The 18,343-nt window shown below is 35.9% G+C and overlaps 6 protein-coding genes and 1 pseudogene across 6 annotated transcripts; 3 read left to right on the plus strand and 4 right to left on the minus strand.

Moving 5' to 3' along the window:
- Nucleotides 1-702: 702 nt before the first annotated feature.
- Nucleotides 703-1,693, minus strand: LOC114159593 (hemoglobin subunit beta-A-like). The gene is made up of 3 exons (XM_028041590.1): nucleotides 1,448-1,693; nucleotides 1,073-1,295; nucleotides 703-950 (listed from the first exon to the last, which is right to left on the minus strand). The coding sequence occupies exons 1-3, from the start codon at nucleotides 1,537-1,539 to the stop codon at nucleotides 819-821; spliced, it is 447 nt and encodes a 148-aa protein (XP_027897391.1). The 5' UTR covers nucleotides 1,540-1,693; the 3' UTR covers nucleotides 703-818.
- Nucleotides 1,694-3,301: 1,608 nt separating this feature from the next.
- LOC114159598 (hemoglobin subunit alpha-A) lies at nucleotides 3,302-4,147 on the plus strand. Its single transcript, XM_028041595.1, has 3 exons — nucleotides 3,302-3,470; nucleotides 3,577-3,784; nucleotides 3,895-4,147. The coding sequence occupies exons 1-3, from the start codon at nucleotides 3,376-3,378 to the stop codon at nucleotides 4,021-4,023; spliced, it is 432 nt and encodes a 143-aa protein (XP_027897396.1). The 5' UTR covers nucleotides 3,302-3,375; the 3' UTR covers nucleotides 4,024-4,147.
- Nucleotides 4,148-7,027: 2,880 nt separating this feature from the next.
- LOC114159591 (hemoglobin subunit beta-like) lies at nucleotides 7,028-8,342 on the minus strand. Its single transcript, XM_028041588.1, has 3 exons — nucleotides 7,645-8,342; nucleotides 7,340-7,562; nucleotides 7,028-7,257 (listed from the first exon to the last, which is right to left on the minus strand). Exons 1-3 carry the CDS (start codon nucleotides 7,827-7,829, stop codon nucleotides 7,129-7,131), a joined length of 537 nt encoding a protein of 178 aa, XP_027897389.1. The 5' UTR covers nucleotides 7,830-8,342; the 3' UTR covers nucleotides 7,028-7,128.
- A 98-nt stretch (nucleotides 8,343-8,440) lies between these two features.
- Nucleotides 8,441-9,312, plus strand: LOC114159601 (hemoglobin subunit alpha-2-like). The gene is made up of 3 exons (XM_028041598.1): nucleotides 8,441-8,794; nucleotides 8,868-9,075; nucleotides 9,152-9,312. The coding sequence occupies exons 1-3, from the start codon at nucleotides 8,700-8,702 to the stop codon at nucleotides 9,278-9,280; spliced, it is 432 nt and encodes a 143-aa protein (XP_027897399.1). The 5' UTR covers nucleotides 8,441-8,699; the 3' UTR covers nucleotides 9,281-9,312.
- A 1,906-nt stretch (nucleotides 9,313-11,218) lies between these two features.
- Nucleotides 11,219-11,850, minus strand: LOC114159603 (hemoglobin embryonic subunit alpha-like; annotated as a pseudogene).
- Nucleotides 11,851-13,987: 2,137 nt separating this feature from the next.
- LOC114159595 (hemoglobin subunit beta-like) lies at nucleotides 13,988-14,703 on the plus strand. The gene is made up of 3 exons (XM_028041593.1): nucleotides 13,988-14,138; nucleotides 14,221-14,443; nucleotides 14,526-14,703. Exons 1-3 carry the CDS (start codon nucleotides 14,047-14,049, stop codon nucleotides 14,652-14,654), a joined length of 444 nt encoding a protein of 147 aa, XP_027897394.1. The 5' UTR covers nucleotides 13,988-14,046; the 3' UTR covers nucleotides 14,655-14,703.
- A 1,788-nt stretch (nucleotides 14,704-16,491) lies between these two features.
- On the minus strand, nucleotides 16,492-18,007 carry LOC114159600 (hemoglobin subunit alpha-1-like). The gene is made up of 3 exons (XM_028041597.1): nucleotides 17,788-18,007; nucleotides 17,502-17,709; nucleotides 16,492-16,699 (listed from the first exon to the last, which is right to left on the minus strand). Exons 1-3 carry the CDS (start codon nucleotides 17,880-17,882, stop codon nucleotides 16,571-16,573), a joined length of 432 nt encoding a protein of 143 aa, XP_027897398.1. The 5' UTR covers nucleotides 17,883-18,007; the 3' UTR covers nucleotides 16,492-16,570.
- Between the last annotated feature and the right edge of the window lie 336 nt (nucleotides 18,008-18,343).

Here is an 18,343-nt window from a genome sequence, read left to right on the forward strand (position 1 = left end):
TCAATTTTATCTGGATTTTAACACGTAATGGCGGGATCAGTGTTTCTTCTAGATGGCGCTTTCCCCATATCGTTTATTTCTAACTTCTCCAACTTGTAGAAATTGTCTATGAGTAAAGAAAGACTAAATAGAAAATTATTACTCCAACGGAAAGATTAATTATACTGTATCTGCGAAATAGGTCAAGAGCCATTTAATATTTTGAAAATGTACTTTGACATTTTGATATTTTTTATGTGACGTGTGTAAGGCTTTGCTTTGTGGTTAATTAGCACTCAGGTTGACCTGCAGTATTTTTGGAAAATTATCATTAATTTCAGTTTGCCACACCCTTTTACATCAAAATACCAAGTCTGTGATCTGTAGTTTTCATAGCCCAGTTTACTAAAAATGTTAAATTATCATTCAGTAAAATATATTTCCTTGATCATGTGAAGATATTATCTAAATATATTTAACCCATTACACTTTCTCAGACTGATATGTGTTTTAGCAAGTAACTTAAGTGGCACAGGCATATTCCTTCATATTTCTTTCATAAAATGTGTGGTCAATTAATTGGGGCGGACTTCCAAAGATAATTATTTTCTATTGAATCTGCATATATACTTTAACTGAAAAAATATTAAATCAACAGCCTGCAAAGCAACTAAGTAAAATTGAAAGCTACTTTAACAAGCAACATTGAACAGAACCATAGACTATGATTTTCAGTTTTTATTTGGGGTTTGCAACAGCTTCCAACCAGCAAATGGCTCATTTTAGAAACTTTACAAAAACTGTTTCATGTGAAAGACTGTTGTGTGCTTTATTTTTGCTTAGTGGTATTGTCTTCCCAGGGCGGAGACCACCACAGCCAGGAACTTCTGCCAGGCCTCCTGGAAACTAGCTGTGAAGACAGTGGGGCCAAATTTGGCGGCCACAACCACTGAGATGCATTCAGCAAGAGTCTGAAATGGAAAAAAGTAAAGCAAGCATGTTATTACTGATTAAATTAAAACTTTAAAAGTTGTTTTTCACCAAGGGAGCTTTGATGAAAAACTCAATGACGAGTGAATTTATAACAACGTACCCTGAAGTTATCGGGATCCACATGCAGCTTGTCAGAGTGCATGACGCTCAGCTTGGCATAGGCATTCTTGATGTTGTCCATGTTCTTCACTGCAGTTTCCAGTCCACTCATCACAGTTTTTCCATGCTGAGCCACTTTGGCATTTCCGACAATGGCAGCGTAGGTGGACAGGTTTCCGAAGGCTCCAAAATGTCTCTGAGTCCAGGGATACACAATCAGAAGCCTGGTTCAAGGGACACATGTTAAAGGTTAATACTAAATTAAAACATGTGAAACTGAATTCAGGGGTCTGGGCATGCTACCAGCTGATTCCAAGAATGTGCTAAACCTGAAGAAGGAAATGGATAAATGAATGAAAATTTTATGAAGAGTCACCTGGTCAGAGCTTGGGGTCCAATCTCACCCACATCAATTTGTCCCCACAGAGTTGTGATGGCCCTGCGCTCTTCATCTGTCCACTCGACCATGGTGATGAACTAAATTTGTCTTTACGCCACAGAAAATAATTTAAATGCCTCAGGACACAACCCTTTTGAGGATGATAATCTTAGAGCTTTTTATTAATTTCCCAGTGCCACTCCTCTCTGTTTAGGAGGCATCTGATTGGACAAATGTCAGTGCCATGTTGGGTTATACCCTTAACAATGTCGATATGATCACTGGGGGGGCTTCCTGGAAAAGATTGATAAGAAGAAAATAACTATAAATGTTTTATATAATCAAGGGTGACATTTTATCCAACTTTGTTTTTTGCAGCTCTTTTAATGACATCCAAGCAAGAAAAATAATCAAATTTAATGGAAGAGTATAGATTTCATTATTGTTTTTTGGTTTCTGTATGTTGTGCAACTGTACAGAGCGATATTTTAGCTTAAGAAGCTTGACAGTGTGTATGTTCTGATTATTTCAACAACCTAAGTGCAACGATATGAGAAAAGGGTCAAAAATATTATTCTAACTATAATATTTTGGGAATTATGTCAGTGGAAAAAGAAAAAGAAATGCCAATAACAAAAAGTATGTTTTCTTCATCATTTATGTGCAGAACAGAAAGAATGAGACATCAAAAGTTTATCAATGAAGCAACTTGCTCCAATGAATGTGATAAGATGGTCTCTACACCGCCGCTCTGAGGGTTCAGTAGTTTTGATGGGTTGGTTATCATTAAATTCAGATGACCGCACCCATTTATATCAAACCATGCACTTTTAGAGAAGCCATATTAATCAGCAATAGCGTTTCTGACACTTGTAGGGATGTCACTGACTAAATAACTTATCACTACCCAAGAAACTGTAGAGCCCTTAATGTCGAAAGGTAAAAGTAACCTGTAAAGTTATATCTTTCAGCTGTATGAGCCTTCTTTTCATACACATACATATAAGTTATTTCTATTATTGGACAGAAATGATTGATATAGACCATATTCTTCCTTGCATTTCTTTGTCAACCCATCACTGATTTTGGAATTTAACTGAATTGCGTTTCTACTAAACTTGACAAAAGACAAGTAGACAGGTTATTGACAAAAGCTCAGAAATTGTTCACACAAAGAGCTTGGAAGCTGTCACATTCACTTTCTCTCCATATACGTATATATATGTTTTTACTTTGCGTAGATAAAAGAAGAGCAGCTAGAAAGGAATGCTGGTACCTGAAATCTAGACTGAAAATTGCAAAGTTTCTAGAATAGATGACAGAATTGTTATTTCATACTGATATTGGTTGCTAAAAAAGTTGGACACTTCACCAGTCACTATAAAGATAAGTAAAACCTTCATCTGCTGTTTGTGTAATATACAAAGTATATGATTTATCTAGAGTGAGTAATACCATTTCTTGGTGTTGATCAAACACATTTAACATGGTTTAATGTGCAGATGTAATTAAATGCAGTTACGCCTGTCTTACGTTTCCTCAATTGCTTCTCTAAATATCTTTAGAATACCTTCAAATTATATGAGTAATGTCTATTGGAACAGTCCTCACACTATGCAACATTTCACCTATGTGGACTTGTATTTTTCCTTGGATATGAATTTGAAAAATTTTAATTAAAAATACACTTTTTTAACTGAAATAAAATATTGACAGACATTTGGTCAAAGACAGGGAGTGGTTATCTTTTATCTCAAGAATTATAGAAACTTCTAGTAATTTCTGCCAAAGAGGTGGGGTCTATGTTTGATAGAGGGCGTGGTGCATTTTGGCTTGATATAAAACAAAGACAGTTATAAGTCTTCACTACCAGCAATTTTGTAGCAGAGTTTCTTTTCTTTCAACTTGGAGAAAAAAAGGCAGAAATGAGTCTCTCAGGAAAGGACAAGACTGTGGTGAAGTCTTTCTGGGACAAAGTGGCCCCTAAAGCTGCTGAGATTGGGGGCGAGGCTCTCGGCAGGTGGGTTTTCTCTCTTATTGTTGTTTTTGTTTTAGTTTTCAACCATGAATTGTTAAATGTTTTATTCTTTAATCCGGATTAACTTAATCTTGTGTGTATTTTCTAGGATGCTGACTGCATACCCGCAAACCAAGACCTACTTTTCACACTGGTCTGATCTGAGCCCAGAGTCTGCACAGGTGAAGAAGCATGGTGCCACCATCATGTCAGCTATTGGAGACACCGTCGCAAAGATTGATGACATGCCTAGTGCCTTGTCTAAGCTCAGCGAGCTGCATGCCTTCAAGCTCCGAGTGGACCCCGCTAACTTCAGGGTGGGTAGAAGTTGTTGAGTTAAAAGTTAAAGCAACATCAACATTTAAAAAGCTTCATGGACAATCATAACATGCTCACCTTAACTCATTGTTTGTTTCTCATGCAATAGATCCTCGCTCACAACATCATCCTGGTGCTGGCCTTGTACTACCCTGCTGACTTCACCCCTGAGGTCCATGTCTCCATTGACAAGTTCCTGCAGAACCTGGCCTTGGCTCTGTCTGAGAAGTACCGCTAAGATCCAGCCTCTCAGGGGGATCGACTGCACAAAAAAACTGCATGTCATCCAAAAGAAAAATTCATCAACACCTTTGAATTCAAAAGGTTGGCTGAATAAATTAAAGATATAATTGTCCATAAAAGCTGTCTTATTTTTTTGTCTTTTGCGCCTCACTTCTTAAACAAATGGTTTCCTAATCTTCACACAAAAGAGTAAAATAGTAATTATTTCAGGTTGTAGAACTTAGAAATTAAACACAGCAAATTTAATAAAGTCAAGAGCTAATGAAACTATATATATATCTATTTTTTACAAAAAAAAAAAATATATATATATATATATATATATTTTTTAAATTATTTAATTTAATTATATAATTAGAACTTTTGATGATGTTTGGGAGAACTTGGACAGCCCCATAGTTTCACTGACTGACTCTGTGGTGCTTAATAAACAGATAAGCAGCACAAGGCGCCATAAAAAGGAAAGTGTTAGAGAAGTAGCAACTACATGTGGAAGCCAGAACTTGTCCGATTTGTGTTAACATTACTGTAAAGATGGTCAATATCAAGAAGAAAAAACAAAAAGACTGTAGTGTGTACTTACAGGTCTTAATCTTGAACCACACAAACGTTTTTGTACGGTTTTATCATGCAGCTTTCTGAATGACAGCCAGCTGCCAACAGCAATGCAAGTTGTTTAGTGATCCTTATCTGCAATCACCTTGGCAGAAGCACCCACTACAGCGCTTATTATCATTTTACAATAAACATGGACACAATCCAACGTCGTATTAACTTAGTATTTTAAATTGTTTTATTTTCATGACAAAAGAATTGGGGGTAGACAAAAACAAATAACATTAGATAGCTCATTTTCAGCCTGAAAATTAACTACATACGTATATATACAGTATATATATATAAAAAAAAGACATTCTTTGGATGTCATGTCTAGTGACAACTGCATGTCAAAGAATTAAAAACATCTAAATCATGCAAAGTGATGCAGCTAAAACCTAGTTGTGCATGTCTAATTTTAAAATATTGTGAATCCAAAGGTGCATTTTTTGCTAAAAACTTAAGACAGCATCAACATTCACAACTGGAAAGTCTTTGAGGAATTACAAAAACACTACCAGATGTACTAAAGTTGTTTAAGTTACTTTGTCTTTTAAGCGCTCGGCTTTCTTTGACTCTCTTCTTCTTCTCTTTGTGTTATGAATATACTTGTTTTGTATGGACATTATGCATATATCTATATCTAATGAACAAACATGTTCTTGCATTCAGTCCTCAACCTATAAAAGATATTTTAACTTAAATGTTAAAATTTCCTAAAATGATTATGAATTCCATTTCTGATGCAAAGCCACTGAAAAAAATGCTTCTAATAAGTAGACAAATAATACATTGGTTTAATTAAATACAATGTGGTCGTAGCTTTAAAATTAAAATATGCAACAGGATAGAAAATCCAGAAACTGTGCTGTTAGACGAAGAAAAGAACCTAAAGCTTTGAACTATATTTTCCACAAGCATCAAGTGTCCATAGGCAGAGCATTACAAGTAGCAGCACAGATAGATAAGATTCTAGCTGCAGAGATAACTTAAAATGTGCACTTCTTGCCCCAACCTCTGGGTTTGCAAATCCATAAATCAACTTGTATTTGACACCCTGTCAAACTCCACTTGTCTGATAACTATGGGAGGAGTGGAGACACACCGGACAAAAGGAGCAAATCTAAATACCACAAAATAAATAAACAACACAACAAAATGATTAAGTGTACAGACTGTGAGCATGTGAGCAGGACATCTCCTTCAAGACTGATTATGAATCTACCACAGCTCATTAACTAAAAAAACTGAACTTGTCTTTAGAAGTATGCTTGTCAATCCAAAGTAAATCAGCCAGAATAACTTTTTTAATTGATCAAAACTTAAAGAATAACTTAAAAATAAAGTTAAGAAAAAAAGAGAGTTAATTCTTTAAAACAGCTTAATAGAACTAAGTGACTAAACTCTTTCTAAAAGTTAATTATATTGTGCACTTGCAGTATGCAATGTGAAGACTGAGGATAAATATGGATGTTATGGGGAGTTTTTTCTAGGTGATTAAAAAAAGTCTGGTCTAGAGAACAGGTAAACCTGGACATAAAATATTTTTGTTACACAGTCTTTGATCATGTTTAAAATAAATAAACAAATAAAAATTTTGTTTCATATATTTAAACTTGAGTTGAACTTGTCATCTAGTTAGATTGGATGATGAGATTTTTAAGAAGTGTGGCATTACATGTGAAAGTAACTCAGTGTAAAATACACAACTTTTCTTTATATTCAGAATATATTCAGAGCTTTTTTTTAAGTTTACATTGTAGTCAAAAACAGTTGTTATTCAAGATGGAAAGACAAATTTGAATGTGTGAAAACTTATCATGATCACCAACGTTCCTATAGTTTACACAATCTTTGCCTTTTACTTAATATTCCCAAGAATTGTGTGCAGACAGACACAGTCTGCATCAGCAGACCAGCGCAAATAATTAAACATTTACAGAAAGAAAAGTTGACAATTTGAATTTTTCTAACATACATGGGAACAGAGAAAGATCACACTACTTTTATTGGATGGATTCTCTTTAGATACTTTCATTTGTATGTGGCAAATCTTTAAGACCTTTAGGTAGTTCATAAATATATTTGAATACCTTAAATTAGGATAAAGTTTATTTTACTACTAATGTCAGTGAGAAAAAAATTAAAAGAGACAGATGTTGTTTTTTTCTTAAAAATTACTCTTTTATTTATTCATTCAGTTTTGTAAGACACAAGTCTCTAGTGGTACTGCTTCCTCAGAGAGGCCACCACCATGGCCAGGAACGTCTGGAAAGCTCCATGGACTTCAGGGGCGAAGGCTGCCCCCATCTGACCAGCTACATCTTATTTAGATTTCATTTACGTACTGCATAAGAAAGTTATGAACATGATAATGAGTAATAAAGACAGAGACAACAAAATAATTTGTTAAATGTGCTAATTTATTTATCTAATCATTCATAGCCTCCTCCTTCTAAAAATGAGGAGAAACAGATCTTGAGAGCATCCTGGCTGAGACTCTCTAGTGGTACTGCTTCCTCAGAGAGGCCACCACCACGGCCAGGAACTTCTGGAAAGCTCCATGGACTTCAGGGGTGAAGGCTGCCCCCATCTGACCAGCTACAACAATGGTCAGGCAGTCTGCCAGGAGCTGCAACAGAACACAACATGGGTCAGAAAGCAGCAACAGCATTAATACCCGTGGTGTAATGACAAAAAGAAAACAGCTTTACGTTGAAGTTGTCGGGGTCCACTTGCAGTTTCTCAGAGTGCAGCACGCTCAGGTCTTTGTATGTGGTCTTAATGTCGTCCATGTTCTTCACAGCTTTCTCCAGACCTGCCATGATGACCTTTCCGTGAGCCGCCACTTTGGGGTTTGATGTTATGGCCGCAGCGTTGTAGAGGTTTCCAAAGCCGCCAAAGTACCTCTGAGTCCAGGGGTAGACAATCAGACACCTGAAGAGACAAAAAGATCATTAAAGAGAATAAAACCTCAAATTAATACATTTTTGGGTAAAGAAAATAGATTTTTTTTTACCTGGAGAGAGCTGCACAGCCAACAACATCATAATTGATCTTGGAGAAGATGTCCTGGATGGCGGCACGCTCGAAGTCTGACCATTTGACCATTTTGGAGTTTTGGTTTGGTTGTTTCCTTTGTCTGGTGTGGGTCAGCAGGCCCAGGAGATCCACTTTATAAACATCCAGCTGTGCTCCTCCCATAGTTATCAGATGGGTGGAGTTGAGGGAAACTCACATCTTCCCTTCTTGATACATCGATTTTAATAACTGATGGGAAAACACTGAATGACTATGAAGCCAATAGTGCATGATAATCAGCAAAAGGTCTTTGAGCATGACAATTATTTTATGACTGAAGCAACACTGTTTTATCAATGAAACAATGTCTGGGACTGAAGACATCAGATCAGTCATTGTTTCATTGTATGAGTCTAACTTAATAAAATAGAAATATGAATGTCGGACCAAGGGATATGCAACTGAGTTTGAGTACTTTTTAAAAAATGTAGCAAAGGATCTGAACCTAAAGCTTTGGAAGCCCAGATCTAACTATGCCCAGACAGGGTAATGAATATGTATATAAAATCTGCAAATATTCATTATTTGCAGATTTTATTGCCCACATTTTATTGCCTTGTTTAGAGACATTACACTCTTTTCATTTCTGGAGGAATAATGAATAAAATAAATAATTAGCTGGCATATTTATAAAGTATATAGACATATTCTTAAATATCTTAATTATTTGTATTTTGTTTTGCTGATACTCTTTGTGAACAACTCATAAGAATAAAAGTTATATAAAACGACATTATTGCTTTATATTGATAAATTTAACTTTTCTTGTTATTTGTGTAGTCACCCATTTGTAACTTGTGGTGTTTGATTCTTGCATGGGTCCTCAGAGTGACCGTTACTGTTCGGTTTTATCCTTATCTCATTTCTCAGCTGGAACACCTCTGAGTGCAGATAACCTCAGAGGTGACCAGGGTGTGTCCCTGTCCTCTTCCATCTATAAAACCTCCTATTCTCGTGCTGAAACTCCACATTCAAACTTAATCGTCAGACAAGATGAGTCTCTCTGCAAAGGACAAGGCAACAGTGAAGACCTTCTGGGCCAAGATCTCTTCCAGTGGCGAGGAAATCGGCACAGATGCTCTGTCCAGGTAAAGATGGCTCTGAAGGAAGAAACAGCAGCTATATCTATTGCATGTGTTCAAAGTGTTTGTTTTTGTACAGGATGCTGGTGGTTTACCCACAGACCAAGACCTACTTCTCCCACTGGAAGGACCTGAGCCCCGGCTCGGCCCCGGTGGTGAAGCACGGGGCCACGGTGATGGCTGGAGTTGGTGACGCTGTAGCCAAAATCGACGATCTGACATCAGGGCTCCTTAGCCTCAGTGAGCTGCATGCCTTCACTCTGAGAGTGGACCCCTCCAACTTCAAGGTAAGAAGAAGGTTGTTTACTGCACTTCAAACTTTACACAAAAAGCAAGATTTTTACATTTGGTTTTTCTCCTCAGATTCTCTCCCACAACATCCTTGTGGTTTTGGCCATTATGTTCCCCACCGACTTCACTCCTGAGGTCCATGTGGCCATGGACAAGTTCCTGGCTGCTGTGGCCCGTGCACTGTCCGAGAAGTACAGATGAACAGCAAATAAAGCAGGAAGCGACGGACAACACGGACCCCTTGTTTTGTCTGTTTTCAACCTTAATAAAATAAATAAATAAGTAAAAATCTGAGTTAAATTGTCGGTTGTAGTTTGTGTGGTGATGTTTGTTTTGCACATTCAGTTATTTCCAAAAGGGGAAAAAATGTACAAAAACTTCAAAATATGGTTTATGTGATAGAAAGTCTAACATATGTAGCCATATGTTTCCACGCTGTGCAGCATCTTTATACGATAACTAAAAAGTGATTTGGAAAATAATGTATTCTAATGAGCCTATTATATATTTTTTATTTGTTTATATTTCTTTATATATTTTAATACACACTGATCTTCATCTTCAGTCAAATTTGGTAAAATAATAGGGCTATACTTGGATATTACATGTCAAGTCCATGGTGAAAAAAGGTAAAAGTCTAAAGACATAATGGACAGAAGCTCAGCAGCTATTTAGGTTCACATGCAAAAACTTTCAGTGGATACAGTTTGGCAAATGTACTATCCACTGTGGTCAACTGTAAAAACTGTCATAAAACGCTTTTGAAAAATCCTAGGTCATGATTTGAGAAATTACGTGACTGAATAGGCAAGTCGAGCTTTACTGACACTAATGCTCCAACTCTCAAGTCCCTGTTAATTTTGGCACTTGAGAGTTGGAGCATAAAAAGTCAGAATGTCTGTTTTCAGGCTCAGTGAGAGTAAGGCAAAAATGCCCAATGAATAAACAAGAAAATCCTTATTGTCAAAAGAAAAGCTGATATGAGCTCAGAATGACAGGTTTCAAGTTATCCTCTCATTTAATCAGTAAATCAGGGTGACTTTGAAGGCAAACTTTAACAGCTGCACTCTGGGCACAGAGAAAGAAAAAAATCAAAGTGGTAGAAACGTAGCATATCCCGATTACTTCACCAATATAGAAAATACAAAATAGTGAGATTTTATTCTAGGCGTTCCACACGACCTGTGCTCACTGTTTGTGCAAATGAAACTATGAGTTGAGGATTTAGGAAGCTTTACTTTTTGTATCAATAACCCTTTTCCAAATCCGGTCAAGGTAGTAAAATCTTGGAAATGAGTAGTTGGACACTGCACAAACAGTTAGCATGCAGGAGTTTTGAAGTTGTGGCAAAAAAAACAACAGTTATGGTCACCAAAGATGATTTCATAAATTTATTCATTTACAGAATAAGTTAGTTTTTCAAAATATTACCTTCATTTGAACTAATTGCTGGATCCTGAACAAAATATCAAAAATGGGCATAGCTGGCCAGTGACATACTAAATAAAACCATACATCAAAATTTGTATACATATTATGTGAATTTTATTCATTCTATTGTCTGAGCTATTACCTTTGAGTCTACTTGTACTAATGATTTGCTTTGAAATTACCCCCAGGGAATAAATAAAGTTATTTGTACTGAACTGAATTGAACTGAATAACTATTTCCTTTAACATTGTAATTAACTTCATGTGAGTAATAAGGTGTAATAATAACATTAATAAATACTAAAAATACTTTTAGGGGGAATAAAGAATATTTTCATAGTAAAGCTCTTATCAGGTCATTTAATCATATTTCAGCTTTTAGACATTGAAAAAAAGAAAACAATAGAATAAGTTACTTTGAAGTTACAATACTCTGTGTAAATACTCTAAGAGTAATTACACAGATCCTTTTGTTCAAGTAATAAAGGAAAGATTTTTTTGAGTTTTTGTTGCGTTTCTCAGTGGTTTATACACATACTGAAGGTGCAGACAGATATGTTAACTTCTAAGTTGACATGAGGCTTAAGTGAAACTCATATGTGACTTGAGAAAGACAGATTCATTAAAACAACCACTTAAAATTGTATTAAATACTTTATTAGAACATAAACATGTCTTCTGTTCAACCATTTTGCTCCAAGGTGAAGTTCATCTGTACTTCTCGGACAGAGCCAAACCACAGCAGACAGGAACTTATCCATGGCCACATGGACCTCAGGGGTGAAGTCGTTGGGGAAGCTGATGGCCAAAACCACAAGGATGTTGTGGGAGAGGACCTGGACAGAGCAGATAAATTAAGTCCGGCTGCAACGTACATGAATATAGCTGATCAAAAATATGTTTCAAGAGCTCTGCTGAAGTAGGACCATGCCGTACCTTGAAGTTTGCCGGATCCACTCTCAGAGTGAAGGCATGCAGCTCACTGAGGCTAAGCAGACCTGCTCTCAGATCATCAATTTTAGCCACAGCGTCAGCAACTCCAGCCATCACCGTGGCCCCGTGTTTCTTCACTGGAGCAGAGCTGGGGCTCGGGTCCTTCCAGTGGGAGAAGTAGGTCTTGGTCTGTGGGTAAACCACCAGCATCCTAAAAAAGGGGGGAAAAAAGCTTTTAATTTTTAGACAAAACTTTAAAATCTATGTTTTTAGGGTATTTATCTGGAGCATCTGTGCCGATATCTTCAGCATTGGTTGATATTTTGGCCCAGAAAGTCCTGACTGTGTTCTTGTCCTTAGCTGTGAGGTTCATCTTTGTAGTGAATGACTTTTTGCTTGTTTTTTTTATTTTTAGTCTGAACGTTCTGCAGGAGCGTGAGGGGTTTTATGACACATGGACATGGACACACCTAGGAGATATCTGTGTTTGACGTCTCCCAAACTAGATAAAGACAAAAATCAGTTTTGTCACACAGGCGCTGGAGAGCACGTTGACGTAACAGTGACAAGGGAGTGATAACAAATTTTAACGGTTGGCCTTTATTGTAGATTTTTAATAAGAATATCTGTGAATAGAAATAAATAAAAGTATGTGCTATTTAGCTTACTTATGTAGAGATGTTCACCTGATTGAACATGTCTCATTGTGTTTTGAAAGGCGGTAAATATAAATCTCCAAAATAAAATGTACTATTCGTGTCAAATGTATGTTATAAGTGTGTTGTTAACATCAGTGTTATTGTTACTGGATTAAAGGAAATGAAATTGAAAGGTTAAATTTATTTATTAGAATGTCAAGTTGGGGAAAAAGAATTAGAAACTGTAAAATAGAAGTATGGGGATGATGTGTAGAGGAACAAAGTGTAACTCAGGGCCATTTGTGGCCCTTAGGCTGCCTTGTGTGTCCCCAACTGCGATTCCAAAATTTAACACAAACTCTGCCCACCGTCAGTGGTAATTGCTGCTTATTTGGGTCTTCTTACAATTCGTCTTTTAATAACAACACTTCTTGCCATCTCTATAATTTCATAGTAAAAAGGGCCACATCTATCTAATGACTTTCAGCAGATCTTTGGGCACTCAAATCCTTGTTTAAATCAGCCAAATTAAACAAGTGTTTTTAAAGAAACAGCTGCTGAATTTTTTTTTTTGTGTAAAGAATAGATTATATTAATTTGCTTATTTATTTTCAATTGAGCCTTAAAGAATTTGCAAACGGGACTCCTTTGTTTTACCAAGATAAATGTGCAAAACCCTTTTAGTATTTTGACTATCAGGATTTCCGCACCTCCTTCTTATAAAAAGCAGGTATACTTTATTGAAGTAACACATAGTATGATTCATTTATTGTTGAACAAATAAACAAAATACCCAACATACATTTTGTAATTTTAGTTTGCAAACACATATAGATTTATTTTGGTGATGATGACAAAAACTTTAGAAACTTTAGAAACCACTAATGTTCTAATTGTTCTACAGGAAATTATTTATTTCACAGGGGGAAAAAAAGCAATTCCCATAATTATTTCCATAAAATTTTCATTTATTAAAAGCAGTTGTGGGTCTTTAATTATTTGCATTTATTTTTGCTGTGTGTGGAAGGAAACCTGCATTCTTTTGAATTTGGTCCAGTCTCCCCCTCCTCCTTTTTACTATCCAGAAGAAGTTAGACAAACCCAAACTGTCTGTTACCTTTTCCCCCCACCTGATGTCTTTATCAGATTCGAACAGCAGGGCAGGAAAAACGTTTCAATCTCAATGCTGAAAACGCCCAGAGAGAGATATAGCTCTCTGGTTTTAATTTAAGAGAATCAAATAATGTAATCCTTCACAAATATGAATGAAAGTAAGTCCTATTATTCTAGTCAAGCTTAAAAAAATTAGAAAACATTTATTCTTTAAAAGTAAGTAACCCACAATGGAGCTTAATCTATCATGTTCATGAAAATAACAAGAACGTTTTACTCTGAACTTAATTTGCAACACTCTCAGGGTTGAATCTGCTCATTACCAGCTTAGTTAATTTTGTTTATATTACATTGTTAACATGTTGCAGAGCTTCACTCTCAGAAACAATAAGGCTTTTACAAATAACATAAAGCTAAAGTTAAATATCAATTTAAGTTTTGTTCTTTTAGTTAATTTTTCAATACTTAAAAGTAGAAAGGTTTCAACTGAATTGAATTTGGTTAAATAAAATCTATCAAAATTGCTATTTTGAATACAAACTGATGTGTAATTTTAAACATTATATACATTTCATGACACTAGTATGTTGTTATTTCCCCAGATTTTTCTTTTTAAGCACACCAGCCAACAACATTCCATCAATCCAGTGAGCTTTTCTCAGGCATCAAGCAGAATTTACCCCACAGTTTATTTAATCTCTATAATTTTAGAAGATCAATAAATCAGCTCTCTGCTCAGCTCCACCCATCTGATAATTCTGGGAGGAGCAGAACTTGGCTGTCTATAAGTTGGATCTCTTGGGCCTGAAGACCCACACCAGACAAAGGAAACAACCAAACCAAAACTCCAAAATGGTCAAATGGTCAGACTTCGAGCGTGCCGCCATCCAGGACATCTTCTCCAAGATCAATTATGATGTTGTTGGCTGTGCAGCTCTCTCCAGGTAAAAAAAAATCTATTTTCTTTACCCAAAAATGTATTAATTTGAGGTTTTATTCTCTTTAATGATCTTTTTGTCTCTTCAGGTGTCTGATTGTCTACCCCTGGACTCAGAGGTACTTTGGCGGCTTTGGAAACCTCTACAACGCTGCGGCCATAACATCAAACCCCAAAGTGGCGGCTCACGGAAAGGTCATCATGGCAGGTCTGGAGAAAGCTGTGAAGAACATGGACGACATTAAGACCACATACAAAGACCTGAGCGTGCTGCACTCTGAGAAACTGCAAGTGGACCCCGACAACTTCAACGTAAAGCTGTTTTCTTTTTGTCATTACACCACGGGTATTAATGCTGTTGCTGCTTTCTGACCCATGTTGTGTTCTGTTGCAGCTCCTGGCAGACTGCCTGACCATTGTTGTAGCTGGTCAGATGGGGGCAGCCTTCACCCCTGAAGTCCATGGAGCTTTCCAGAAGTTCCTGGCCGTGGTGGTGGCCTCTCTGAGGAAGCAGTACCACTAGAGAGTCTCAGCCAGGATGCTCTCAAGATCTGTTTCTCCTCATTTTTAGAAGGAGGGGTCTATGAATGATTAGATACATAAATTAGCACATTTAACAAATTATTTTGTTGTCTCTGTCTTTATTACTCATTATCATGTTTATAACTTTCTTATGTAGTACGTAAATGAAATCTAAATCAGATGTAGCTGGTCATGAAGAAATACTGAAATACACTGAATATTTTGATGTTCAATAAATTGCTTCCTTATTTAAATGCTAAATAATATATAATTGGGTAATTTATATCTGATTAAGCTAATTGTTCTCAAAACGGAAAGACTGCTCCATGATCTTCACTCATTAAAATATAGACTTGTCTGACTTTGTCTACATGGATAAATCCCAATCAGTAAGACTTATTTAAGTTGATGAAAACAGATTAAACATTTATGTTGATTAGTAAAATTACAACAACAAGAAAAGAAGAAGAAGCTGGAAATAATTCCTCAATAAACCGAAACATAAATGCTTAGTTTCTTTTAGGAACTGAAAAACAAATAAAAAAGAAAAAAAAAAGACAGTTGACTTGCGCTGTAGTATCGGAAAAAATGTGAGTTCTTGTCTGTGAAGACCCGTCTGCTTTGTTCTAAACAAAGCTGAATATTTTTAGTGGTGTAAAAAATATTAATAATCCATAATAGTAAATTAAGGGGCTACCAAAGAAAGAGTAGGACATGAGGCACTAAAGTTGAGACAATATCACTGAACTTGAATAAAAAATTTGACTTCAAACCAAGTTATTGAATTTTTAATCTAAATTTCAGTGTGCTTTTGAAACACATTATGATTAAATATGACAATGACAAACAGGATCACTTGTAAGTTCGCTATCAGAAGAACTCTGAACAAGCTATGCTCACAAGTCACTAGTGGCCTGAGGAGGTGACCTACTTGGTAAGACAGACATCAAAATATGAAAGTGGAAAGTATCATAATCAGGCCCTTTGCTGAATTTAGGTCAGTCTGACTGTTAATAGAGAGTCAGATCTGAATATTTACGTCACTCAAAGAATTAGATTTCAAGAAAGTGTGGTTTCATTCCACGGGCACACTGAGTAAGATATTTCATCAAAGAAATTAATAACATTCATCTTCATTCATTTGAAAGTCCCAACATTAACTCAGAGAGAAGCAAAGAAGAGTTAATTTTTTTCTCTGAACTGTTGACCCTCACCAGTAAAATATCAGCACTGTTTTGTAAATGTCTTTGTTGGTTTTGATTCAAATTGCAATTGGAAGTAATTTGTATTCAGTTTAATTGCAAACAATACAAGTGAGCATTTTCTTATCATAGTTTTTAATAATTGAACTACATTAACACACCTTAAATCCCCCTTCTGTTCATGTAAGCAATTACTGGAAAATGGAAGAAATATCAAATGAGCATGGGGGCCTTTATACAGAAAGCACATTTATAGGTTTAAGTATAAAAAAAGAAACTTTAAGACACCAAGTCTTTCAGTAAAGAAGCAACAGCTAGAAATCTTCCCTGAAATGCATATAAACTCAATGCAGATCTGCAGCAAAAGTTTTAGCATTGTACTGGCTGATTAAGGCTCCTCCATCAGTTTTTCACTTTACATCAAAACATAAACACCATAACAATTATTTTTGTTTAGATTGGAAGCAGAAAGATTTGGGAACCTCTGGTTTAGAGTACCCCATGTGTATCATCTGTTTGATTTGAAAAAAAAAAAAAATGTAGATGTACTAAAAAAACTTAAGCTCCAGCAAAAAAAACTAGAGATATACTGAGACACACAAACTCACACAAAACCCAGAAATAAATGACACTTTAAATGCTTTTGGTCTTTTATTCATATTCAGACTGTTAGAAGCTGTAGTATCATGTCTTTTATCTTCTCCAGGTGTGCAGTTTATCTGTACTTCTCGGAGAGGGCTCGGGCCAGAGCAGCCAAGAACTTGTCCACAGACACATGGACCTCAGGGGTGAAGTCGGAGGGAAACTTGATGGCGAAGACCACAAGGATGTTGTGTGCCAGGATCTGTGAAAAGTTGATTATTTAAAAATAATCGCAATTTTGTTTTGCAAAAAAAAAAGAAAAAAAGAAAAAGAGAAAGAAACAAAGAACGCAAAAAATAAAGAAACAGAGAAAGAAGGAAAGAAAGCACAAATAAAGGAAGGAGGAGAGAAAGAATATTTTACATTCCTACATACGTATTGCATAAATGGCATAAAAAACTAAAAATAAATCGTAAAAAGTATAAATTAAATTAAATTAAATTAAATTAAATTAAATTAAATTAAATTAAATTAAATTAAACAGCCACGGAGTCTATCTTGAAATACAGTACTATAAGTTTAGTATAAAAATAGTAACTATTCTAGTTTTCATTTTAAAATAAACGAATATCAAAATAAAAAAAGTATCAAAATAATATCAAAATAATAAAATTCAAATAATAGCGCATAAAGATTTAGCACATATTTATTCATTTCAAAATAAACGAAATGTTCAAGTAATGATCATTACAGAAAATCATGAAAAGGAAAAATTTGAGAAAACGGCAAGTAAACTAATTGAAACTTCACATGAAAATTTAATAGTTCATGCTAAAATTCAATTGATTTCTGTTCATGTAAATTATTTTAATATTTTATTGGACCCACAAATGTAAGTATCAGTGGAGTCTTAAAACACCACTGAGGTCACTTTTTTTTAAAATTAAATCTACAATTTAGTATATCAGGAACTTTATTGTTTTATTCCAAAGTCGCTGCGTTAAATTCATCGAAATAGCTCGCAGGATGTCTTTACAGTCCCAACTGTTGATCACTAGCTGTACCTTGAAGTTGGCAGGGTCCACTCTAAGAGTGAAAGCATGCAGCTCGCTCAGGCTCAGGAGACCTGAGGTCAGATCATCGATTTTGGTCACAGCATCAGCTACTCCACCCATCACCGTAGCTCCGTGCTTCTTCACTGGAGCAGAGCCGGCACTCATGTCCTTCCAGTGGGAGAAGTAGGTCTTGGTCTGTGGGTAAACCGCCAGCATCCTAAAGGAATGTGAGTGTATAAATAAACCCAGAAAAATACAGTTCAGGTAACATCAGTGACATAGAGGTCTTTGTTACCTGGACAGAGCATCCTGGCCAATGTCTTCAGCCTTGGGGGCCACTTTAGCCCAGAAGGCTTTGACTGTTTCCTTGTCCTTGGCAGTGAGACTCATCTTCTTGGTTGATTGTTTGGGTTGAATGCCGCGATCAGAGGCAAGTGGTGGGGGTATTTATAGGAAACAAATGGGGCTTGGGCATGGCAGGGACACCTCCGAGTTATCTCTGATTGGACGCCTTCCAAGCAAAGTGTTGCAACTTAGATGAGATAAGCTGTAAACAAGATCGAGAGACGGGGCTCTGAGGAGCAGCTCACTGTAACCTCTAGAAAATACAGAGGCTTCACTTTGAACTTTTCATTAAACGTGAAAGAGTACTTCTTTTTTTCTTCACTGTGATCAAGTTGAAAATTTAAACAAGTTAAATGATTGTTTTAAAATTGTATCATCATTTAGTTAAGTGTGTCTTTTATGCATGTTGTTGACTTTAAATACACATGGTTTTTAGTACTTTGGAAAACACATACAACTAAAAAGAAAAAATCATTGACATCACAAGTTATGTAATCTAGTTTGAA

Source organism: Xiphophorus couchianus, chromosome 16, assembly GCF_001444195.1.
Source record: "Xiphophorus couchianus chromosome 16, X_couchianus-1.0, whole genome shotgun sequence".
NCBI lineage: Eukaryota > Metazoa > Chordata > Actinopteri > Cyprinodontiformes > Poeciliidae > Xiphophorus > Xiphophorus couchianus.